Here is a 23,921-nt window from a genome sequence, read left to right as displayed (position 1 = left end):
TCAGTAGCCAGGTGTAGTCTGGGGCTTTGTACTCGGTGAACGTTTACGTGTGTTCTCCGCCAGTGACACGGGCCATTTGTCTACTATTTCAAGCGCAATATAGGCACGACGAGATCCGGCATCGAGTTGTGCTCGGCTATGGCGAAGCATTGGCTGATTGGTGGCTAATCTGTCTAGGGAACAGCGCTGCGAGACCAACATCCATCATCCTTGCGGTCCCTGCAAACCACCAATTCGTTACCAACTGCACAATTCACCTTGTACGGTTCTTCTTTCTTTCAACACACTCTGCCCACGCTCGCTACCCTGACAAGAAGCTCCTCGTCCTCAGCGCCGCTGTCTACCTTTTGTGCCCTCCTTCGACCTCTCCGCCCGAAGAACGGACACTAGATCAGACTCCTCCGTGCCAGATCAGATCCAGGGGACTTGCAATCCGCATTCTGAAACGACTCGCAATCCGTCTTGGACCCTTGGACCTTGACGGAAGATTCACCCTTCACTGTGATTGTTGCTGCTGCTCTCCCTGCCGCAGCGATGAGGACACCAGCATCTCTACTTTGATCAAGCCGCTCACCACTGAGACGTCATCGGGCATTTCGATCCTCTCCAAGCCACATCGTTTACGAGTCTGAACCCCCCCGTGCCACAATGGCCGACCTCTCACTTGGTCCGTTGAGGATTGCGAATCCCGATGATGCCTCACCGGACACACCATTACAACCTCAGCCGCCCGCATCGCAGTTCTCCCGGGTATCGCCTTTGGTCGACACCGATGGGAAGACAGACTATATCTCCGCCACCCCACAGCGCTCTCACAGCCCGGTATCCCCAATGGAGTCCGTGAACGGCCCCGAAGACCTCCCATCCCACGCGGTTTCTGCCTCGTCCATCCCATCAGTCCCCTCGTCTGCGCCTCAGGCCACTTTCACCCAGAACAATACATCGGCAGAGCGGCTCGCCCAGCGACAAAACATCCCCTATAGCTATCAAGATCAGCAACAAGCACAGTTCCCCCAATACCCTACCATGATGCCTCAGAACCTCCACGACCCCAGGTCGAACGCCTCACGTCCGGGTTCCGCATATTACACCCAGTTGCCGGTCAATGGTGCAGCTGCAAATGGAGTCTCGCGGCAAGGATCGTACAGAATTCGCAATGATGGTTCAGCCTCAACGGGGTTTCCGCAACGGACATCTTCGAAGCGCTCGGGGTTCGGAGATGTTGCTGGGGTGCCCTCAAGAGACGATAGCCACACCGAGAGAGCATATGGTCAAGGACAATATACTTTAGGCAACGGGCCCCTACCTCCGCGAAGAGCTTCTCGAGGCGTGGCGGGCTCCCGCATGGGAACCACACCCACCGGCACTACACCACTCTCAACCACCCCCAAGTCTAACCAGACAGCCTTATCAACATCGCCGTACAATATGGAAGATCGACCCTTGACCAGTGCAGAGGAGTGGCAAGAGCGCGGAGCTGCCGTCGGTCTCAAGAAGGAGATTGGCGCTGATGGCACAGTGGCGTACAAACCGGTCAAAAAGGGTGTGAGGGACTTTAACTTTGGGCAGACTCTCGGAGAGGGCTCTTACAGCACCGTCCTCGCCGCTACGGATCGAGCCAGTGGAAGACAGTATGCCATCAAGGTGCTGGACAAGCGGCACATCATCAAAGAAAAGAAGGTCAAATACGTTAATATCGAGAAAGACACTCTGAACCGCTTGACAGACCACCCCGGTGTTGTGAGACTCTACTACACCTTCCAAGATGAGCGATCTCTATATTTCGTCCTGGATCTGTGTCCCGGCGGGGAGTTGCTTGGAGTCCTGAAACGCATGTCAACCTTTGATGAAGAATGTACTCGCTTCTATGGTGCGCAAATACTGGACACAATCGAGTACATGCATGGTCGAGGTGTCATACATCGCGATCTGAAGCCCGAAAATCTTTTGTTGGACGAGAACATGCATATCAAGGTGACCGATTTCGGAACGGCCAAGTTGCTTCCGGAAAGGCGAAACACGGATGGCAGAGTTGATTTCGAACCCGATTCCACCTCGACCGAGAACAGGGCCAACTCCTTTGTGGGAACTGCAGAATATGTGAGCCCCGAGCTATTGACCGACAAAAACGCATGCAAAGCGAGTGATATGTGGGCATTTGGTTGCATCATCTATCAACTATTGGCTGGGCGGCCACCTTTCAAGGCTGTCAATGATTATCAGACCTTCCAGAAAATCGTTGCGCTCGACTACGAGTTCCCCAGGGGTTTCCCTGAAGTCGCTCGAGATCTGGTTGAGCGACTCCTGGTTCTTGACCCCCAAAGACGGTTATCACTGGAGCATGCAAAGAACCACCCTTTCTTTACCGGAGTTCGCTGGGGTCGCGACTTGTGGAAGCAGAAGGCACCACGCTTAAAACCATATGTTCCTCCCGCAGCACCTCCCATAAAACTTAATGGAAACGGTGCGCAAGACAGCTTTCCGCCTGACGTTGTCTCGGGTCACAGCACACATCCGACCATGCTTCCTCCTCCCAATCAAAAGCCGCAGCCGAGAGTGGTTACAGAACTCCCGCCCCCGAGCCAACTTGATATTGAATGGTCTCCTGTACTCACGAGAAATAACGAGAGAATCCTCAAACTGGGCAATCTAAATGTGTTGTCAACACCCAACCCCCACAGCCCGCACAGCAACGAGGGTGGAGGGAAATTGTCAAGGTTGTTTGGAGGCAGCACCAACAAGAAACGGCAAAGACTTGTCATGGTCACGTCAAGTGCACGGATCATTATTGCTGCGGCCGGTGGAGAGGAGAAGAAGTCAAAGTCGGAAATCTCACTGCTATCGCCAGGGACCGAATATTCCAGCGCGACAGATTCCAAGGGAGTAACCCAATGGATTGTCGATACTGTAAGTTCCGAGGTTGATTGATGCCGAGAGTGAACACTAACACATTGAGCAGAAAGACCGACACTACGTTTTCGAGGACCTCAAGCCACCGTCTGGCGAAGCGTTCTCAACGGCGGTTGCGGCGCAGGAATGGCTGGAAGCATTGGCACGAGCACGAGAGATTGCGTTGTCGCTGCAGCTGCAAAATACCAACAACACGTACTCCAACGACGACGACGCTCTCAATATCTCGTCCTCGGCATTGTCTAGCCATGCTAGCACGATTGACCAAGCGACGGATCTCAGTCCTCATAACGTGAATCAATCCCATTCTGGCCGTGGAATTCTACACAAGCAACATTCGGGCGGCGATGCAGAATCGCTCAAAGGGAGAAAACGATTCAGCAAACGGCAGTCCAAAAGCGGACTGACTGCAGTCTTCTAGAAGGCGCTCGTAAGGCTACCGAGTGTCGATTATGGCGTTGCGGGTCTCTCTGTTCATTTCTTGACCCTGAATTAGCATAGCATGGCGACTTGTTGAGCGCAAATCAGCATGGCGATTGGCGGTGGAAAAAGAGCACCGATGAAACGGCCGACACAGTGTCGTCGAGGGTGCAATTGTAAAGAAAGGCTCTGAAAGATCTAGAAGAGGATATATAGTCGACCTGGCATTGTACGTAACCCTGTCGAGGCTGCCAGGGTTCTTGACAAGGGGTGTCTGTATGCCAGTACGAATGATGAGACTTGTCTCTGTCCATTTCACGTCTTCTGTTTTCCAGCTGGTATTTAGCGCATCATGTTGGCCACAAATGAGATGGTGGCGTTGGTTTGACTTGTGCTTGTGCCTTGATTCAGCTGCGCTCACGACTGGCTGACATGGGTTTGACTCGAGCGGGACCTGCAGCGGAACTTTCCCTCATGCGGCCTTCGCTCTGCTGCTCTATCGCCACTCTTCTGTCCCGCGGTAGCCTCTTCCCAGGCGCCTTTCGTACCATGGCGCACACACGAGAAGACGTTGGGAGACTTTGCTGAATGTCGTGACAGGCACTGCATCCCCGAGGCATTTTAACCGGCCATCAGCTGCAGTGCGACAACTCGCAAAGTTGTCTCGACGAGCTCAATCCCGAAGCACTGATCGGTTGAGACACACCTTGTGACCCGTGAGGCTGCGCCTGGCTTCTGTGGGAGACGCCTAAGCGACGCTCCAAAGGCAGTCTTGTCAAGCAGAAGAAGCGGGCAACGGCAGTGACGGTGACGAAGGGCGCGTTCTATACAGAAGCCATTGCGTTCCTCGGATGCGAACAGCTCCTCATGAGAGCAACCTTGGGTGAAATGACATGAACCAGCAGTTTGCTCCACATCAAACACCATCTCAACCCGTCCAGCAAGCAAACCGAATCTCAGTCTCACCGATGGTTTCACGCGCAGAGGTCCTAGACCACTCTCACACACGCTCTCTTTCTCAGTCGCGAGCCGCACCGTCTGTTGTTTCCCGCACCTCGCGATCGAGACACCACCACAATCGAGGCCGTTCGCATCACGGTGGCTCCTCTCATGTGCCGCAGAACGAGTTTCCCTTCTTCTCACAAACTGGAGATGTCGAGATAGTTATCGCCTGCGATGGACAAGAGAAGAGATATCTGCTACACAGTTTGACGCTGGCACAATTTTCGGGTTTCTTTCAAGCCAGCACAAGCGAAGAATGGTCTCGAGGTCAATCACACCAAGCAGGCCACAATCTCTCGTCTACTTTACGAACCGATCAGGCCTTGAGTGTCATCGGAGAGGAGTCTTCCCAAGTCAGCTCGACGCCAGGCCCCTCCAATCCTGCTCCTCAACCAGCACCGATACCACCGGCGGCATTGGGTCAGAGAAGGAGATGGAGGTTTGAACTCGACTGGGAAGATCTGGAGGATGACGATGAACCCATCCTGGTTCAGAAGACCCCCGAGGGCAATCTCTTTACTGCTGCCACGGCGCCGGCGCCGGCGCCGCCACCACTTTCTCCCCCAGAGCGTCCAAGGCATCAAGCCATTCACTCCTCCTTCTTTCGTTCCATGGCCAACCTGGGCCTCTCTCACCGCGGCCCAGCAACTCAATCCAGTGCTGAACTCGCAGCGCCCGCTCCTGATCCATGCCTGACGAACCCGCTGCTCAGAGACTATGACAACTTGTTTCGCATCTTCTACAACTATGCTCCAGTTCTAAACTCGTCCAACATCGCCTCCGCCTATTCGGAATGCAAGGCTCTCCTTTCTCTGGCAGACATGTACGACGCCATTTCCGTCGTTGGACCTCGAATCGACCATCATCTCTTGCGTTTCTCGTCCCGGCTATTCAAGCAGATCGCAAAATACCCGCCGTCGTACCTCAAACTTGGCTACCTCGCACGAAGTCGAATCATCTTCTCCGAAGCTCTAACCCACGTCGTAGGGCAATGGCCAGGTGCCTTGCCCCATCTCAAGCCGCCCAACCACTCTGGTGCAGGATACGAAGTGCCCCAGTCAGTAATTGATTTGATTGAGGACAAAGTCGACGAACTCGAAGAAATAAAGCATAAGGTCGAAACGAAGCTGTTTCGCTTGACTCTGACCACGACCCGTGGTGAAAGGGTAAATCCGTCAAATGACTACCTTGGCTGGCTGGCCGTTAGCCTTTGGCGCCAATGGTTGGCAGAAAATACGGCGCCCGAGATTAGAGGGATCTTGAAAAACAGTCCGAATTCGCGACCCGGCAGCGGACATGCGAACACACAGCCCGGACCAAATGGCCGCCCTCTGCCGCACGGCACCAATGCTCAGAACGCCATGCCACCGCCTCCCTATCAGCCTCATGCGCCTCCCCTATCGCCAATCAACACGGGCCGCATCTTTCGCTTGATTGGTTCTGCCAACCCTGATACTTTTCTCGCTCACGATGAGCTAAAACGATTCCTCAAGCTGACGCCCCCTGGATCTCCTCACTCTCTCTACAGCCGCGAAAATCTCCGGAGATTTGAACGGAAGATTGATGAGATTAAGAACGTCGCCAGGGATATTGTGAAACCGTTGACCAGGAACTGCCTCGAACTGGATTTGAGGAGCCTGAGTGACGGAGGAGGCGGAGGGTTGGGGTACTTGACATGTATGAGGTGCGAGGAGGACGAATTGCCCTGGGAAGTTTGACGCAGTAAAATTGGTGTTTGATGGTGCGACACCCAGCGACAAGAGAACTGATTGGACCATCAACAAGTCTGCATCTCTAGCAAAGGGCCCCAGTCACACAGTCAGATCCATCTATTGACGAACCCAACTGACGAACTTTCGGCCATTCTTGTTGTCATTTACGAGATGCGTCTATCAACGACGCTCGACATATTTCAGCCCTTTGGGGCCTTTCACGATGCGAGCCTGTGTCCTTGGTTCCAATGGGCACGACTCACCAACGACCATTTATTTCACGATTTCTCCGATGATGAACGATTTACGAGTTTCCTTGCTTTACGGTTGATGTTGTTTTAGGACTGTTTGCTGTTTGGTAGGCATTGACGTTTGAGATTATGAGCCGAGCAACTGTGCACTACTCGAGCGAAGTACGACTAGCCAAAGGAGAGGGACACACAGGTGACAGGATTGGAAACAAAAAAACTCTGTTGACAGTGTGGATAGATGGGCGTGTTTTGCGATGTAGACACGTGGACATTTAGGATACCCATCATGACAATTCTAATTTCTTCCATCTATCGTCTCGTTCCATCCGTTGCTTTTGAGGTTGTCCACTGTGCCAATATCAGTCGTCTGCCTTGTTTGTCCCTTGACCTGTTCTCTCCACGGAACTAGTCGGTATACATCTAGTATCTAGCATTCGGTATCCTGTATCCAGTATCTGGCATCTAGTATCTGGCGTCCTAGCAGAATACCTCGTGAGATTTGGAGGATTCAGAGGACATTGAATGGAATTGGTATCACTGATGGAGGGATGGATGAATGAGTAAATGAACGAATTTGTAATGTGATGTGTTTCTCCACTCCATTTTTGTATGCTATTCCATGGCTCTGTTCTGCCATCCTGTGATATGCCATGCCATGCCATGCCACGTTGTGAAAGAGACTGGATGCCCCCCCCCCCCTTTCCCTCCCTTCCCTTCCCTTCTCTTCCTTTCTTTTTTCCCGCTTGCGAATGATTCGTCTGTGTCCCGTCTGTAATCCTGTCTCTGCTATCGCTTCGAATGGGATACATCCCTTGTCCTGTCCTGTCCTGTCCAGTCCCGTTTTCGTGAATCTCACCTCCGTCGAACCTCTCGCCACGGAGCCAGAGCCACGCTTCTCCACGATCGCGTGACACTGTTCATGCACCATTCGCGAGTCACTCCTGCACGGCGGAGATGTTGGTCCAGTCCCAGGCATTCCGCCGGCCGAGCCGGTCACTCCGCCGCGGCGGGCCGAGGTGGGCTGGCTGGTGTTCCGTGAGGGCGCGCATGTGATAAGTAGCATCTCTGGCCGTGGCGGTAGCGGTTGCGTTGTGATGTAGTGCGTCGCGTGGTTTTGCTCGCTTCTCGTACGTGAATTCCGTGTCGGCGTCGTAGTCGGAATCGTCGGCGTTTGTCACGCAAGTGTCCAAAGTCAGCGTTCCATTTTCCACGCGCTGGAGGTCGTGGTTGACTCGTCGACGGTAGATCCGGCGGGCACGCATGATCGGTCGGCTCAGATTGACTGGAGGCTGAAGGTAGAAGACGGATTCCCTGGCGCTGGCTCTGGCCCTGTTGATGAAGGGGGTGGGTGATGACCGACCGTATCCTGTCGTTGAGTTTGCGAATGACTCCACCGGGGCAAACTCGGTGCTTTCGAGAGGATTGTGAGGAGGATTGGTGACTGAAAAGGAGCCGGGAACTGGCACTTCGAAAGGATCTGGCCCGCCGCAATGAACTGGTTCCTGGTATTCATAGACGAGAGTTCTGGGCGTGGAAAGATCTCTGCTGACTTGTAGACCATTGGCGCAACAGTTCGAGGCGATCCAGCTCGCCAGGAGTGCATACAAACAGAGCAGGGAGAGTTCAAGCAAGAGTTCTTTGGCCCGCACGACTTGATACAGAAACGTCAAGATCCTCGGCTCACGCAGGCGGAGAGCAAAAGTAATGTTGGACACGGTCGAGGCGAAATATCCGGCTTGCAGGAATAGGAGGACGGCTGGATCCCAAGACGCCGAGCCCTCAAGATGAGTGGGTTGTGCGTGCATGCTGGTGTAAGACAAGAGGTGGTCGCTTTCCATGACGTCGCAGATCCAGAGAGCAAGGTTGAGACTGAGACAGATCAGGCAGCGGTCATGGAAAGAATCGCGGGCACTCCATACCCAGAGCCACAGGCTGTCAGGGACGGAGAAAACGGTGTCCAACCACGGAAGAATGTAGCTGGTGGTGCTTGTGAGAAGGAGATCGACCGCTGCAACAAGGAGAATGAGACCCCGAAAAGAGGCTAGTCTGAGGAGTTGGTGCATGATGAACTGGTCTGTTGGTGGAAAACTTGAAAAACTGTTGATGCTTTTGGCCGTTATGGTTGTGTTGCTGTGTGGTGTGCTGGAAAGTGTGTGTTCTGGTGGAATGCACAAATGCTGAGGGACTAGAGGGCTGATATAGGCGAGAACATGACCTGGACGGTGGACCAAAGCTGCCTCAGAGACTTAGACAGCATACAAAGATGTTCGCTGATGATGCCATGGTCATTGTCATGGTCTCATTCTGAGGCAGTGTGCTTGTATACACGATCACGGACACGAAGCCAAGGTCTCGTCAGAGCGGCGTTGCTGAGCAAAGTTGAGCTTTGTATGATAAGACATGAGGTTGATATTGCAAGGGATATCTCTTGGTAACCCCTGAGGCATGGAGTGTCTTTTTCTAGTGGTCTCTTGAGCTATTTCTGACGCCGTTGTTGGGAGCTTTGTTTGCCGGAGACATGCATTCGAGATATTCAAGACAAGGCTGAGGTGCGACCAAAATGAGGGCAAGGCGGGAAAGGGGCGGTAGAAGGTGGGTTAAGACAGTTTCTCTCAACAAAGAACAATCCCCCTAATGCATCTCCACCGAGCTGGTACGTCCGAAAACACGGGGTTTGAGTCTCGGACTGCCCATGACTCTCGCACAAGACTGACGTTCATACCCTGCCTAACCAGAGCAGCTTTTGCGGCGTCAGCCAATGGCCACGGCCCGTCCAGTCTTGCACAGCTGCTGGAGAATTACTGATCCTCTGTTCGCTTGCGGCTTTCAATTCGACCTGGTTGATCTTCCACGACCGGAGTACCCACGTACTGGCCGCAGCGAGCAGGAACATACAGCCCACGAAGATCTGCGAGCTGAGATATCCTGACGCACCGACCATCTCCAGGGCAATCGGCTCCGCGAATGTTGTGGGCACCACCAAGGACAGACATATGACGCCAAAGGACGACGGTAGTCTTTTGAGCCCTACCACTTCAGCGGTGACCGGTGTGACAGTGTTCCAGAAGATGCCGCAGACGCAGCCCGCGGCAAGGGCAAAGGCGATGAGGACGCCGTACGATTTCGCGGGCACCCATAGGGCGAGGCAGAGAACGCCACATAGTGCGGTCATCATGGTCGCCATGTTGAGGCGGCCAAAAGCATCCGAGTAATATCCAATGACGGGTCTGCCAACTCCAAGGCCAAGGTTGAGGACAGCGCCGACAACAGACCCTTGTCCCGCCGTGAGACCGATAGACGTCGCGTAGTTGGGCAGGGAGTAGAGCAGCACGATGTAGCCCAGCTCAGTAAGTACTCCCCAGATGACCACCAGAATAACCTCAATGCGGGCGTACTCGCGGTAGTTGAACGCAGTCTGCAGAGGTTGAACGGCTTTGTTGCGGTCTTTGAGGAGCAGCGAACACACCCCGTTGACGGCGAGTCCGCAGAACGCCAATATGCGATAAGCCCAGTCAATACCTAATCTCTGGACAATACGGCCTGCTGCAAGATTGTACGCCAGCCCTCCCAGCCCAGCTCCCGAAGACGCAATTCCCATCGCCAGACTCCGACGGGTCGAGAACCACTGTGGCAGAACCGCAGTCGCCGGGATGTAGAGGAGGCCCATGGCCCAGCCGGCACAGACGCCTTGTGTCAGGAAGAGATGCCATATCTCGGTCGCATACGAGGCACCGAGAAGGGCCACAAAGAGGAAGACGGTGCCGATAAGAAGCGTGGCCTTTATGCCGAGTCTCCTCGTGGAGATGTTCACGACCGGTGCGCTCAACAGGGACTGAGAGATCGAGAGACCGCCTATCAAGGCATACTCGAGATGTGATGCGTCTTGAAAGGCAGGATTACTGAGGTAATGGGCCAGGAAAATCCCCCATGCCTGTCCCGCGTGAGCTTTCTCCCTCCGTCAAGTCATGACCGGGTTGCTTACGCTGTTCAGTCCCCATGTATGCGCATTGATCAGAAAGACGCAGGCCGTGCACACCCAGCCATAGCCGCCATTTGGAGGTACATCTTCGATCGGGACAGCATCTTGCGGTGGATTGTCCTGCAGTTGATGTGTTGATGATTCTCCAATACCTTGACCCAGAATGCCACGGGGTTCAACCAGCTCCAAGATCTCGGCCTCGCTCTCGATCTGGCGGCTCGTGAGGGGAGACATTCTCGTCGAGGGTGCGTTATGGTTATGAATGGAAAGATTAGGCACGCATGGTGACGGTTAATGGTTCGAGTTGGGAAAAAGAGCAAGAATGCAGAAATGAAGGTTACAAAACCTCACAACATGATGATTTGTGGGCCGAGGAAAAACCCCCCGCCCTATGCATACACAACATACAGATGCCAAAGGGCGTCGAATCAAGTCGATGTTGACAAACTAGCCTGATTGCTGCCTGCTTCCACATTTCTGATACTTGCTATCGAGTGAAAATATCCATCGCCATAATGCTCACCTGGTTCACTGTCCAGACTCAGAATGTATTTGATATTTCATCCGGCAAGACGACTAATAGAAGCATCCTCTTTGTCGTCGTCCCGGAAGCGTATCTGATGCTTTTAAGAATCTGAACAGGGCAGATCAAAGGCTCTCGCCTCAATAAAACACAGGCCAGATCTGTCCCTTCTATGCAGGGGAGTTGGCAGGGACCCTCAGGTGCGATGTTGGACTGGGAATAGTTGGGCTCGTCGCTGCGGTATCAGCGGATGCTTCAGCCTCGTTCCCTTCAATCACATCCTCTGAATTTGACACGCCCGTCTTTCTCTCCATAGCTGACACAGTTCTTGGGCATGAAGGTTGTGGGAGCCTCGAGTATTTCGCCGACTGTTGAACGTTCACATCTGCTGATGATTCGTCCGACTCTTCTTCAACATCAATGCTCCAGAGGAAAGGTTCGCTTGCAGTCAACCGCCGGCGATTGTTTCCCGCTAGTGCTGTGGTCTCCTCCAACTCTGGTTGATCGGTTTGCCAACCGGGACTTTCGGCTTTGACACCTTCGCTCTCCGCATGTGTTTCTTGTGTGCTCCTAATGGAATGGTCTTCGTCACTTCCCAAAGCCTCACGACCTTGACCGACCCACTTTCGTTTCAGCGGGAAAAGCAATGGTGACCGGGGTTTCGAAGCAACGTCGGGTGAATCCCCAAGACCTTTCGCCGTAGACCACTTGATGTCGTTCTCTTGATTGGAAAGGTTCGTCTCGAGTCTGGCTTTGGCTGAGTAGGCGCCAAAGGAAGTCCCGTAGTGACCTTCAGTCGCAGTCCTGGGGTCACCAGTTGTAACACTTGTAGTGTTGTTACAATCCTGGAATCTTCGAGGCCGAAATGTGCGCGCGTCGGGGTTCAGGCTTGACTCTGACGATCCACCTTTCCCTGGCGATTTTGACCGTGGCAATCTCGCAACCAACGCACACGCAAGTCGTTTGGCGTTCGTCCTGTCTCGCGTGTCTACAGCATCATGCGATGCTTGATGGCTTCGATGCTGGTGTTCGTGGATGCTTGATGGATCGCGGGTCGACTCGGGAGCTCTGCACTCTGTATCTTGATTCTCACTTCCTCTCGTTGTACTCTCCACCAAAGTCTGGGTCTCTTGCTCACCAGAACTCATATCGTTGACCAGGACCAATGCATCTGTTTTCGGTGAGAAGGACGTTTGGGACTTCGACTTGCTCCCCTCAGCCTGCAGGCGAAGTTGGCTGCTCCATAGCTCATTATAAGCACCATTCTGCTTGAGGAGAGTGTCATGTGTGCCAGACTCGATAATCTGGCCGTCCTCAATCACGAGAATCTGATCGGCATGCACGACTGTAGACAGTCGGTGTGCGATCACAAACGTGGTCTTGCCGGCACATAGTTGACGGATGCAATCTTGAATCTTCTTCTCCGTGATGCTGTCAACACTGCTAGTGGCTTCGTCCAGGAGCAAAATATCCGCCTTTTTCAGGATCGCCCGCGCAATTGCAAGCCGTTGAAGCTCACCACCCGAGAGCTTGGTGCCACGCTCGCCCACCTTTTCATGATAACCGTGAGTAAATGACATGATTTTGTCGTGTAGTGCTGCTGCTTTACAAGCGTCGATAGCCTCTTCCTCCGTACAGTCAATATCAGGGTATCTAACGTTGTCCAGCACTGACATGTTGAATACGACGGGACTCTGAGGAACCATGCCAATGTGTTTGCGGAAGCTTTCCATATTCATGGGCCTGATATCTTGCCCGTCAATCAAGATGCGGCCTTGATCAACGTCGTAGAACCGGAAAAGAAGTTTCAGAATGGTACTCTTGCCGCCTCCTGTCTGTCCGACTAACGCCACAGTCTTCCCAGGTGCTGCACGGAAAGTAATGCCTTTTGCGATTTGTCGTTTGCCGTCATAGGAAAAAGACACATTCTCAAACTCGACTGCGCCTTCGAGGAACACGAAGGGTCGAGCATCTGGCAAGTCCTGAATGCGTGGCTGCTTTTCCAGTATCACCACCAGCTTCTCTGCGTTGACGAGCTTCTCAGTTACCCCTGATGTTGCGGTTGCCAGAGTGGTCAAGGGGCCGGTGACTTGTGCCCAGTATGTGATCAGAACCACAAAATCACCAATCCTGTGCTGATGATGTGATATTTGCAGGGCGGCCACGCTGCATGCGGCCACAAAGCTGATGCAAGGTATCAGGTAGCGTAGACCTTGGGTCCAAAACTCATACAACCACAAAATCAGCATCCTGTCCTGAGTAGTGTCGCCTTTCTCCCTGTACCTCTGGATCTCATAGGGGATGCGTCCAAAGTGGCATACTGCGGACCAATTCAGTGAGGATTCGCTCATCTGGTAATACTGCTCGTGATACGCATCGACCCAAGATCGACGCATAGATCGCTTCCTCATGAGCGTCTTGAAGGTCAGCCCGAAGAACAGAACCAACATGGATGCGATAATGAAGGTCATGTAGAGCCCAAAGAGGCATGTAAGGACCACGGTTGCAAAGACCAAGTCGGCTATTGTAGGCAACGTTTGAAACAACCCGTCATGGAGCAAGTCAATCACATCTTGACCTTGGCTCATCGTCTGCCAGATGATTGAAGATCTCTTGGAATCGTGGAAGTCGGCGGACAATTTCATGATGTGACCGTAGCAATGCCGCTGTAATGCGACGACCAGATCAGCCCTTACCCGCCATGATAGCCAGGTTTCAATGAGTGGGAGAGCTGCGTGTGACATCAAAAACCAGAGGAACACGTAGACAGCCATAGCCTTCCAAGGGTTCGTTTCTCCAAGGCCGTTGATGACACTGCCGAGACTGAGAGGGAGGGCAATCGTCACGATCCTTGTCGAGACATTGGCGACAAACATCCCCGCAAAGTACATCCGCATTTGTGAAGATCTTGGGTACATATAGGGCACAAAGAGTTTGAAAGAGCCCAGGTACTGCCAGAATGGCCTCGTTCGTATGCGCTGTCTGTCCGTTTCTTCCTCATTTGGCGTTTGAGTGTCCCCATGTGAGCCCGAGGGGTGCGGACTTGATTCATTTCCTAGCAACGGTCGCGTTTCATCGCCATTTCCTACAATTTCCTTTCCTCGTACGAAGCCAATCAAAAGGCTGTCTCCGAGGAGCCCGATCTCAACTGCTAGTTGGGCCCCTTGAACAATGGACCGTGCGAGTAGGTGCTTGTCTTCCAAGGATGTACCAGGCAATGATAGTGCAAAGACCGTGCTTTGGCAGACGAGGAGAATCGTCCAAGTTCCAATATGGGGGTATGACGTGCTGATGTGGGTTCCAACGAGACTAAGCGAGAGGATAACCCAGACCAGACTAAGGAAGAGCGCGTAGACTGCGTCCGGGTCGGAGATTTGGTATGGGTCAGATCTCTTAAGGTCAATCACTGCCTCTGCAGAAGACAATAATGCGGCGATACAAGCTGAGCCCAGTTGAAACTTGCGCAGGTTCGATTCTTTGGGCTCTTTGGTTTCGGAGAATGAGTTGATGATCGTGGCAGCAGCGAGGAAGGTGGTGGGCGCGACGACGGTAAGGAGCTGAAACACCCGCAGAACGACAACCGGGTAAGAAAACATAGTTGGTGTTTCGCTAGTGGTCAGGCTCATGGTCTTGTACGAGAGGAAACGGAAGATCTGTATAGGAAGATGCGGTAATAAGCACTAGCGAGAGCAGTGGTGTCTGCCTGGTGGAAGGCGGATGGGTAGGCAGCCTGATCGACAATACAAATACTTTTTCCCGATACCACAGAATGGATTGCTGGGGAAGATCGAAGATTGAAGGCGAGCAAGATCAGGAGAGAAACAGACTGAGGGTAAATCGAGATGATGGTGAAATAGCCTGGAGCTCGAGTTGGGCTCGTTTGGCAAGTATCGAGGCACAGCTTCCTCCTCGCAGCAGGAGCGTTCAGGTTTGGGACAAACGGGCGTAGCCATGTTAAGACGCGCCATTTACGACTGCGTGCGCCCCAAGTCCCGGTTCAGGTGCAAGTACATGAGATGGTAACTGAAATGTCTCATGATGGAAGTTTGGTGGAGGTCAATTCATCCGGGCTAGCTGCATTCTTTGCAGCCTCACCATTGAGTGTGACACGATCGGTTTGTCTCCTTTGACATATCAGATACTGGGGCAGGTCTCTACAACCTCGCCGATAAAGCTGATGTAAAACCGAGGCATTCCCCAAGACTACCAGCAAATGGTAGCGGGATGGTGTCAGGTCCGCACTGACAACAGGCTGTGCAACCTCAACAAGGGAGTCTGAGGCCCGTATTCCGGCCCCTGGGGGTCATCTCACAAATTCACTAGCTTGCCTTGCATCCCTCAGCTGGGGACAGATGAGATGGGATTTGGTCAATCGGCATCCGCTACTTTCATAAAGACCAATGGCGAGGAATAGTGCTGGAGATCCGGGAAGCGAGTCTCCGGCAGTGATTGGTGGTCGGTAAATATTCAGATGCCCGTAGACAAGGAACAGCGTATCAAAACTGATCGAAAGAGTCTGTTGCAGGAAGATTGCAGGTCCCGCGCCATCCGAAGTACCATGCCCCCCAAAGAGCCAGTCGGCAGCTGGAATTCAATGTTGCACAACATTGCCCAGAAGGGCTGGAAGGATCGCCGAGCACAAACAGTGCGTCTGCTCGGTAGATGAGATGCAGGTGGCTCAATCTTGACGCGGCAGAGTCCTTTCAGCATCGGCCTAGATCGAGCGACCTGACCAGTGGCATCTGTGTCGTTCCAGATCGAGTCAACCCAAAGAAGGGCGCAATTGCGGATCTGGACACTGCTTGGAAAAGGCCCCCAACCACAGCATCCTGGAGATTCTGTCCTGTCTGTTTGAAGTCCGGGTAGGCATTTAGTTCCAGCAGCCACACGTTACATTCCCGGTCAATCAGAAAGTCCACGCCAAATATTTCGAAAGCATTGGGCACCGCTTGGAAGTGAATCATCTGTTCACGAGCTGCAGCTTCAAATACTTCACCAGTTATGTCGCAGATTTGTTGAAACACCGTGTCTTTCCAGTCTGCACGCATCCCAGGAGATTGTAGATCCCAGAATCGGTAGACGGAGGTGCTCTTGGTCGTCTCATCTTGAAAGCAGGTATTTGTCAGATGTTGTGCCAGGTCAAGCATCTCGGAATCTGTGGCAGACGTGGGTGGCTGATAGCCTTTCGCTGCGAACAGAGCTAGCATCTCCTTGTACACATACACCTTCAAAGCTCCCACGGCTAACACGTAGGCCCGGATGTGGAACTTTCGATTGCCATAGGACTCGAGCAGTAACGGGGGGTCGATGTAGGGTTGAGCGATGAAATGCCTGAGCTGGGATGTCATTGCGTTACCCTCAAGGAGGTTGCCTTGTTTGCTCCCCGGAGCCTGATGGGACTCGTCCTCTTCGCTCGAACTTTCGGCATCGGCATCGGCATCGGGCGCATCTTGCTCCCACTCCTCGAAGATGGCTTGCAGTTCACTGCTAGTTGAGAAGAGTCTGATACCATTGCCCCCATCACTCATGCCGGGCTTCAGTATCCACCACTCTCTTTGACCATCGGATTCTTGGTTCTCGTTTTCTGCCAAGCTCTCGTTCAGGTCCCATGCATCCACCAGGGCCTCATCGAGGAATTCTGCATAGTCGAGTTCGAAATGGACACACGGCTTGAAATGGTTTGTCAGGATGCTACTCGGGTGTTTGACTAGCCAGGTAGACACTGTATTGGAAAGATAGTGTTTGCGAATGAGCGCTTTCCGGATGACATACGAGCAAACAAGGGACGTCTGTGTGTGCTGCATGGCATGCTCAAAGTCCAATTTCTCGTAACTGGTGAACTGCAAGACGCGGTCTGAAGGATGTGGCAAGTCACTCAGGCTAGAAATGCGCCTGACGGGGATAGGAGCTAATTGCCCAAGAGCATCCAGGATGAGAGGCTGCACATATGCATCCGGGTAATCAATGAGTGCATATACGGGCGGAGAATTCGAATCTATATTGCAGGCTATTGAGCTTGAATGAGAGTCACCTCTGCGCAAGGCATCGATTAGCAATTGCTCCCAGATTGACCGCTAGCTTTGGTTGAGGTGAACTTACTCACAGCTTGATTTCGCCAGTGTAATGAGGCAAGTGCCAGAAATTTGCGATCAATGGAGTGACCCTGCTGCTATCAATGCATGATCTCAACGCCTTGTAGTCTTCGGTACACTTACGTGATGTTTCCCTGCAGCACCTCCCAACCGTCACCCTTGCCAGCATCGACAACGGCCTTCCGAACGTCTGCGAAGTTCGGGGACCACTTGAATCTGCGATGAACTCGTCTTGTCACGAGGTTGTTGTTGTTGTTTCCATCAGCTTCACCAGTCTCACGGATTATCTGCTCCTCCTCGTTAGGGTCTTCGTTGTCGTCCTCCGCAGCCAATTCGGTGAAGGAGCTGCCGCTAATCCAACGGTTTTGTATCATTTCAGCATAGACGATTTTGTTGTTCTCCACTCCTTGCCGTAGTGGAACATTGATGCTGTATAGATGCACATCGTCTGGCCACTCTTTGGCCAACTTCTCCATTAATCGAGTGCTCAACCTCGAAGCGGCAGAGATGACCTCGATGTCATGCTCTCTCGAATCAAAGGCATAAGATAAGGCAATACTCCTCACGCCGCTCATTGCGCCTTCCATTGCGCCACCAATCGTTCCGCTGGAGAGAGCAAACACCGCAGTGGTGTTCCGGCCATAATTGGGACCGCTGACCACTAGGTCAATTGGCCCCCTGTCCTTGAACACATGATGAAGGCCGATCTGGACGCAGCTTGCCGGCGTACCATCTACTAAAATCCACTCCTCTCCGCCGTCGTTAAATGGTCGGTTCGAAGTGGTTCCGTCGTCTTTCAAGACCGAACCAGGGCGATAGTAAGTCGGGGTTAAAGTGTGACCAACCATGTGTGCCTTTCCTATCCAGGACCTCTGAACGTGAGGCAGGACCACTGATACCAAATGGCCGGCATCTTGAAGGGCGGTCACTAGAGAATGAACGTATGGCGATGACTGATTAGACGGAGGACCGTCATCATTTACAACCTGGTGGGGGAGTCAGCAATCTCTTCCCCTCTTAGAGCTTGGGAGTGGCGCACAAGTATGTGCATGTCGAAGGTACGTCTATCGACCGGACACCAAGTCTATAATATGATGCAAATGCAAAGAAGTCTATGAGCGAAGTGCCATCTATGGTATACAGGATGAGATGAATCCGAGGAAAATTCAGGACTTGAATCCGTTGATGCTTGGCAACAGTAGCGCCGCTTTAACAGGCGACACAGGAAATGTCATGTGTTCTCTGCGAGAGATATATGTGATGAGAGATCAGTGCCAGTGGTGCTGCAGTTCTAGATGGCAGACACAGCTTGGAGGCCGTCTGCAACACTTCCATACCGGGTGACGCATGAAGTGTGGGAAGTGACGAACTCAAACTGGCCAGCATAAAGGCACTTCAATAGAGTTATTTGCAGTTATTTACAGGCTCAAGCACTCGATCATTCCGGTTGTTGCAAAAGGAGTAAAGTAGCTCGGTGGACCTCCGTGCTGCTGGCTGTGCCTACCTACTTGTAGGACAGGCATATGAGACTGGAACACTGACGAGAATTGACGAGAGCTGACGACATTGCTGTGGAGGGTTGTGCAATTAGAGCAGCACGAATCGACCATGAACCTCGGCATGACTTCGGGACAACACAAACACCCCAGAACAACAACGATGTCATTCTTCAAAGGAATTCCGTTTCGATGCGACCCGTCAACCCGTCTACACCTCCCACAAGAACGACATGGGGATAATGCCAGAACACCACCGCCATCATCACCGTCACCGGTCGCGATCAAGGTCGCGCTCTCCTCACCATGCTGATCGTAGATCCTCCCACCATTCCTACCGTTCTCGATCTGGTGAGCCGTCTCGCCAGCACATCAAGAAGTCTCCCACGCTGTCCAAGCCACTGCCACATGGAGCACGAGAGCTTTCACGGCATGACCTTCCCGCATATCGCACCTTGTTCGCTCTGTATCTGGATATCCATAAACAACTGAACCTTGAAGAGCTGGACGATACGGAGGTAAAGGGACGATGGAAGAGTTTTGTTGGAAAATGGTAAGAAAGAAATACCTAGAGCCTCGCACGTTGGCTCTGCCGGTGCTGGGTGTGGGAGACGCAAAATCTGGTCGATACGCATGCTTACATGGCAGGAATCGTGGAGAGCTTGCACAAGGCTGGTACGATCCCGAAACTTTAGAGAAGTCAAGAGCGCAGGGTCAAGTCCTGCCCTCCCCTCGAAGGACGAGTACACAACCGGGTCAGATGAGGACGTCTGATTCTCGTCCGCTGGGCCAGGGCAACGAGGATACCGAAGAAGAAGTAGATTTCGGTCCTCCCCTACCCTCATCGCTCACGACGCGAGGTGAGCACGACGACTCTCTCATGTCTCGAAGGCAGGGAGCCTCCGTACCTTCCCTCGATGACCTTCGTGCACGGGACGAGCAGTTTACCGAAGAAGCCGATGTGGCCCGGCGAGAGCATACTAAACAACTCCGTCACGAACGTCATCTAGATCGCAGAGTTCAGAAAGAGCGTCTCGAAGAACTTGTACCGCGTGCCGAGGCGGGAAGCCGCGAGCGCCAACTGGAGAAAAAGCGCGAACGCGCCGAGGCCAATCGCTCCTTTGCAGCTTCGAAAGATGCGTCCGGCGATGTAGAAATCATGGATTCCGAGCTCATGGGGGCCGAGGACGGTCTGACAGACCTCAAGAGACTGCAGAAGGAGCAGGAAAGAAAGAAAAACGAGAGGGAGCTTCGCAGAGAGGAAATACTGCGGGCTAGGCGTGCAGAGCGAGAAAGCAAGTTACAAGCGATTAAAGAAAAGGAAGAGAAAACCATGAGCGTCTTCAAAGAGATTGCACGACAGCGCTTCGGTGGTGGAGACGAGCCATGAGTATTCGGGGTACAAAAAGGACAACACTTATTTTGATTTTCCTGGAGCATGGGTATCTAACTTGCGTTAAGAGCAGCGATGGCATCTGCACCATCAGGTTGCTGCTGCTGCTGCTGCTGGGAAGATGATCCAGAAGATGCACCATTAGCCACTGGTACATTAGCCCCATGACTCGCAGCCGCCGGGCTAGGATTATTTGCCGCTTTGAGTGCCGCCATCTGCCAGGCCGGAATAGAAGCTTTGGTGCCAGATGTCGGTCTGCCTCCAGATGTTGCCACCGGAGTCGGGTTAGAGGCAGGAAGTTGCGGAGTTGAGTTCGTAGACGATGGTATTGGCCGAGGCGCAGATACACCGCTACCAGCAGGGGCATTCTCCACTGAAGGGGGTGGTGCTGGGGTACTGGACGTGGAGGCAGCGTTTGAGCCTGGCATTGTCGGTGGCTGTGCCCGTGGGATTCCAAAGACTCCAGAGCCGCTACCCATACGATTTCCCATCAGGGCTTTCAAACTGCTCAACTCGGTGCTCAACTCTTTCAACTGCCTCTCGCTCGCATCTCGTACGTTGTCAATAGAACGAGGCAGACCATCTTTCATGGTCTTGATTTCTGCCTCCATGCGTCGCGCATCGTCTTCACGCTTCTGATTTGCCGCTTTCAGTTCTGCGACAATCTCTTCGATATCTGTAATGGCGCTGTCCAGTCTTTGCGTTCGAGCCTCTTCAGCCTGTTTCAATGCAGCAGTATCGGAAGACAATGTGTCGAGCAGTGCAAATGCTTTGTTGAATTGCTCGTCAATGGCGGCTTTATCCTGCTCCAGTTGTGGTGGTGTGGGTGGCGATATTAATGGTTTGATGTATCTCTGCGCAAGGACGTACATGCCGTAACTCGCACCGCCGACCACGGTAGCCATGATGAACCAATCTCTCCAGTCTCGTTTGGGCGGCTCCGGCGGTGGAGGTTGCCAGTCTCCATACGGATTGTAAGGGTATGGATATCTGGGACCCGGGGGACCTCGGACGTCGTGGGCGTTGGGAGGCGGATAGTAGGGTGCATTTTGCGGCGACGGCGTAGAGACGGCAGCTGCATCCCCGCCAGCACGGGCAAGAGATACAGTGATTTCTTCTTGTGTGAGATTCTTGGATTTGAGGAACTCGATGCGCTTCTCGAGGGGAGCAGAAGCGACAGACGGGTCCTGGAGGAACGTGACCGCGGATGCAACTAGGTCTTCGCGGGGCGCCATTGTTGGCGAGCTGGTATCTCTCGAGCTAAGTCATTCAAAGTTGACTTTGTGAAGATACCATGAGCCAGGGACAGTGACCTGGATGGAAGAATCGCAGGTTATAGAAGAGCCTCGATCGACTGCGAGGAATTGATGATGTCCAGCCACCCGTCATCTTCAATTCCTGCTCTCAGAGTCTAATCTCTTCTCAGCCGAGGCACAAGGTCACGTGAGATGTCTTGGCCTCTAGTCGCTGTGGTGACCAATACCGAATTAGCGTGTTGAGAGCTAGCCTAGTCCGTTCACTGTTGTACCCAACGTCCGCCTTGTGGACAATGTATATCAAGCGCGTAGGCTGCGGACGATTATCCGTCTCTACGACTAACCATTTCACGTCATATTGTGACTACATTGACAGTGCCGTTAAGTCAAGGCGCCGGTACGAACAATTTTGTTGCATGCTGTGTACTCTACTACAGACTCCAACACACGCGATCGCCAGCCGTCTACCACAATGTCGCAACCTACCGGCTTGTTCAGCGTGCGCCGACCGAGGGAGACTTTGGGTAACATCACAAACTTCTCGGGGATTCCTCAGCCCGCGTCTGCCGTGAAGCGCACCTCTTCCAACGCCGAACTACGAAATGCGCCGTATACCGCCTCTCATGTGCGATCCACGTCGATAAACCAGAGCATTCAGCGCCCTGCACAACCCATATTTCATCGCTCCTCGTCTGGTGGTAACTTGGCGGAAATGGGCATGTCGACTGCTCGGCGGTCGGTCTCGAATAATATCTTTGGGAGCACACACACCGGACGACAGAGCCTGGCGCCAAACCAATTGTTTGGCTCTCAGACACCAGCATCGCAGGGTTTGCAGAGAAGAAGCAGCATCTTTTCTCGCCCCTCTGGTCATGGCCCCACGGCGCACCAGTCGTTCTTCTCACAGCCGCCCGCACCAGCAGGCGCACCTAAAGACCCACGGCCGTTGAGGGATTCGTCGTATAGGGCACGACTGAGCCAGGAATTGCTCGACTATCTGACGCAGAACAATTTCGAGTTGGAGATGAAACACTCATTGACCCAGAACTCTGTCAAATCGCCAACACAGAAGGACTTCACATTCATGTTTCAATGGCTGTACCGTCGCATTGACCCAGGTTACAAATTCCAGAAGAGCATCGACACCGAAGTCCCTCCGATCATGAAACAGCTGAGATATCCTTACGAGAGAGACATTACGAAGTCACACCTGGTCGCGGTGGGTGGTCAGAATTGGCCTCGCTTCCTGGGCTTGCTGCACTGGATGATGCAGCTGGCACAGATGCTGGACAACTTTACTCGCGGTGCCTACGATGATGCGTGTACGGAGGCTGGTGTCGATGTCTCCAGTGATCGTATTGTATTCAGGTTCTTGTTCGGCGCTTACCAAGACTGGCTACAAATGGGCCCAGAAGACGATGAAGAGAGTGAAGAAGCCGCACTTCAACCACATATCCAGGCAATGACAGACGAGTTTGAGCGAATCAACGCCAAACATGCCGAGGAACTCAAACTATACGAGGCGGAGCATGAAGCTCTCAAGGCACAGATCGACGAATTCGAGCGCAATGCGCCTGATATTGCTAAATTGGACAAGCATTTTAAGATCCTGGAAGACGATAAGAAGAAGTTTGAGGAATACAATGCCAATGTCCAAGCAAAAATTGAAAAATACGATTCGAGAATAAAGATCCTCGACGCCGAAATCCAAAAGGTCGAGGCGGACTTGGAAGTCGTGGAGCAAGAACGACAGAATCTGCAAAACTCGGTCGATCGACAGGGCTTGAATATCCAGGACATTGACCGAATGAATACAGAGCGGGAGAGACTAGCGAAGAGCCATGAGGACGCGCTGGCTGCGCTCGATGAAGTCAACAAGAGGGTCCTTGAGAAAGAAGTCGAAACTGCTCGCAAGCTGGAAGATCTAGAGGCAGTTGTCAAACGATACAATTCCTTGGGCTACCAGATGTCCCTCATCCCCTCATCGGCGGTCAACGCAAAGGGCGTAGACTACGAGCTCTCGCTCAACTTGTCCGAGCAGGGTTTCTCCTCTTCAACATCCCATTCACGCCGAAGTCGTGCTTCACCGATTGAGTCTGACCGCCTTCTTGCCGAGCAAAACATTGGATATTCCCCGATGCATCTTCTCAACCTCGACCTCCGAGGTGTCGTGCGCAATGCATTCATCTCGCTCAGGAAAGAAATCAACGAGCGTCGAAAAGCCGCGGCGGAATCAGACCTCAACGCGCGCGACTTCCTCGACAACATCTCGGAGGCCCTGCACGAGAAGAACACCGAGATAGACAACCTCAACTATCGTGTGCAGGAGGCTTCTCGACAGTATTCGACCTTGAAAGAGAATGGCCAGACGGCGCACACGCAGCAGACTTCGGCGATTGAGAAACTAGAGAAGGAGCTCAGTCGCATGCGGGAAGGTTTGGAGAAGGGGGTCCTGGAGCTCGAGCAGCGCGAGCTGGAAGTGCAGCTGGCGTACGAGGGCATGCGCGAGGAGAGTGCCCGAGTCCGCGAGGAGCTGCACGGCGGCATCGAGAAGCTCCTGGAGGATGTCATCCGGTTCAAGGTCCACGTGCAAAAGGGCCTGGAAGAGTTTGAAGGCTGGGTCGGTGAGGAGGTCGAGCTGGAGTTGTTAGGTGACGAGATGGGTGAGCTCGGGCTGGAGGACAAGCAGAGCGACGAGGAAGGGCACGTTAACGGTGCGCAAGTGAACGATGAGGACATGTTTTGATTTTGCATTTGCTTTTTAGGAGGTAGTTGGTGTATGGATTTCTCTTTTACTGTCCCTCTCTCTCTCTCTCTCTCTCTCTCTCTCTCTCTCTCTCTCTCTTCTCTCTCTTATACATATCCCCGTCCCCACGACCCTGGGTAT

The 23,921-nt window shown here is 53.0% G+C and overlaps 9 protein-coding genes across 9 annotated transcripts; 4 read left to right on the top strand and 5 right to left on the bottom strand.

Annotated features, from left to right (window-relative positions):
- Positions 1 to 648: 648 nt before the first annotated feature.
- AYO20_04248 (hypothetical protein) lies at positions 649 to 3,331 on the top strand (the record flags this gene model as incomplete). Its single annotated transcript, XM_022642546.1, has 2 exons — positions 649 to 2,907; positions 2,960 to 3,331. 2 exons carry the CDS (start codon positions 649 to 651, stop codon positions 3,329 to 3,331), a joined length of 2,631 nt encoding a protein of 876 aa, XP_022501364.1.
- A 967-nt stretch (positions 3,332 to 4,298) lies between these two features.
- AYO20_04247 (hypothetical protein) lies at positions 4,299 to 6,050 on the top strand (the record flags this gene model as incomplete). The annotated part of the gene is made up of 1 exon (XM_022642545.1): positions 4,299 to 6,050. One exon carries the CDS (start codon positions 4,299 to 4,301, stop codon positions 6,048 to 6,050), a length of 1,752 nt encoding a protein of 583 aa, XP_022501363.1.
- Positions 6,051 to 7,230: 1,180 nt separating this feature from the next.
- Positions 7,231 to 8,358, bottom strand: AYO20_04246 (hypothetical protein; the record flags this gene model as incomplete). Its single annotated transcript, XM_022642544.1, has 1 exon — positions 7,231 to 8,358. The coding sequence occupies one exon, from the start codon at positions 8,356 to 8,358 to the stop codon at positions 7,231 to 7,233; it is 1,128 nt and encodes a 375-aa protein (XP_022501362.1).
- Positions 8,359 to 9,011: 653 nt separating this feature from the next.
- AYO20_04245 (hypothetical protein) lies at positions 9,012 to 10,508 on the bottom strand (the record flags this gene model as incomplete). Its single annotated transcript, XM_022642543.1, has 2 exons — positions 9,012 to 10,226; positions 10,278 to 10,508. 2 exons carry the CDS (start codon positions 10,506 to 10,508, stop codon positions 9,012 to 9,014), a joined length of 1,446 nt encoding a protein of 481 aa, XP_022501361.1.
- Positions 10,509 to 10,967: 459 nt separating this feature from the next.
- Positions 10,968 to 14,423, bottom strand: AYO20_04244 (hypothetical protein; the record flags this gene model as incomplete). Its single annotated transcript, XM_022642542.1, has 1 exon — positions 10,968 to 14,423. One exon carries the CDS (start codon positions 14,421 to 14,423, stop codon positions 10,968 to 10,970), a length of 3,456 nt encoding a protein of 1,151 aa, XP_022501360.1.
- Positions 14,424 to 15,500: 1,077 nt separating this feature from the next.
- On the bottom strand, positions 15,501 to 17,737 carry AYO20_04243 (hypothetical protein; the record flags this gene model as incomplete). Its single annotated transcript, XM_022642541.1, has 3 exons — positions 15,501 to 16,830; positions 16,901 to 16,960; positions 17,013 to 17,737. The coding sequence occupies 3 exons, from the start codon at positions 17,735 to 17,737 to the stop codon at positions 15,501 to 15,503; spliced, it is 2,115 nt and encodes a 704-aa protein (XP_022501359.1).
- A 1,198-nt stretch (positions 17,738 to 18,935) lies between these two features.
- Positions 18,936 to 19,775, top strand: AYO20_04242 (hypothetical protein; the record flags this gene model as incomplete). The annotated part of the gene is made up of 1 exon (XM_022642540.1): positions 18,936 to 19,775. One exon carries the CDS (start codon positions 18,936 to 18,938, stop codon positions 19,773 to 19,775), a length of 840 nt encoding a protein of 279 aa, XP_022501358.1.
- A 56-nt stretch (positions 19,776 to 19,831) lies between these two features.
- Positions 19,832 to 21,013, bottom strand: AYO20_04241 (hypothetical protein; the record flags this gene model as incomplete). The annotated part of the gene is made up of 1 exon (XM_022642539.1): positions 19,832 to 21,013. One exon carries the CDS (start codon positions 21,011 to 21,013, stop codon positions 19,832 to 19,834), a length of 1,182 nt encoding a protein of 393 aa, XP_022501357.1.
- A 493-nt stretch (positions 21,014 to 21,506) lies between these two features.
- On the top strand, positions 21,507 to 23,780 carry AYO20_04240 (hypothetical protein; the record flags this gene model as incomplete). Its single annotated transcript, XM_022642538.1, has 1 exon — positions 21,507 to 23,780. The coding sequence occupies one exon, from the start codon at positions 21,507 to 21,509 to the stop codon at positions 23,778 to 23,780; it is 2,274 nt and encodes a 757-aa protein (XP_022501356.1).
- Positions 23,781 to 23,921: the final 141 nt, after the last annotated feature.

Source organism: Fonsecaea nubica (genome assembly GCF_001646965.1).
Source record: "Fonsecaea nubica strain CBS 269.64 chromosome Unknown Scaff22, whole genome shotgun sequence".
In the NCBI taxonomy this organism is placed as follows: domain Eukaryota; kingdom Fungi; phylum Ascomycota; class Eurotiomycetes; order Chaetothyriales; family Herpotrichiellaceae; genus Fonsecaea; species Fonsecaea nubica.
The sequence above is the reverse complement of the archived record's forward strand: the minus strand, read 5'-3'. Positions and strand labels throughout refer to the sequence as shown.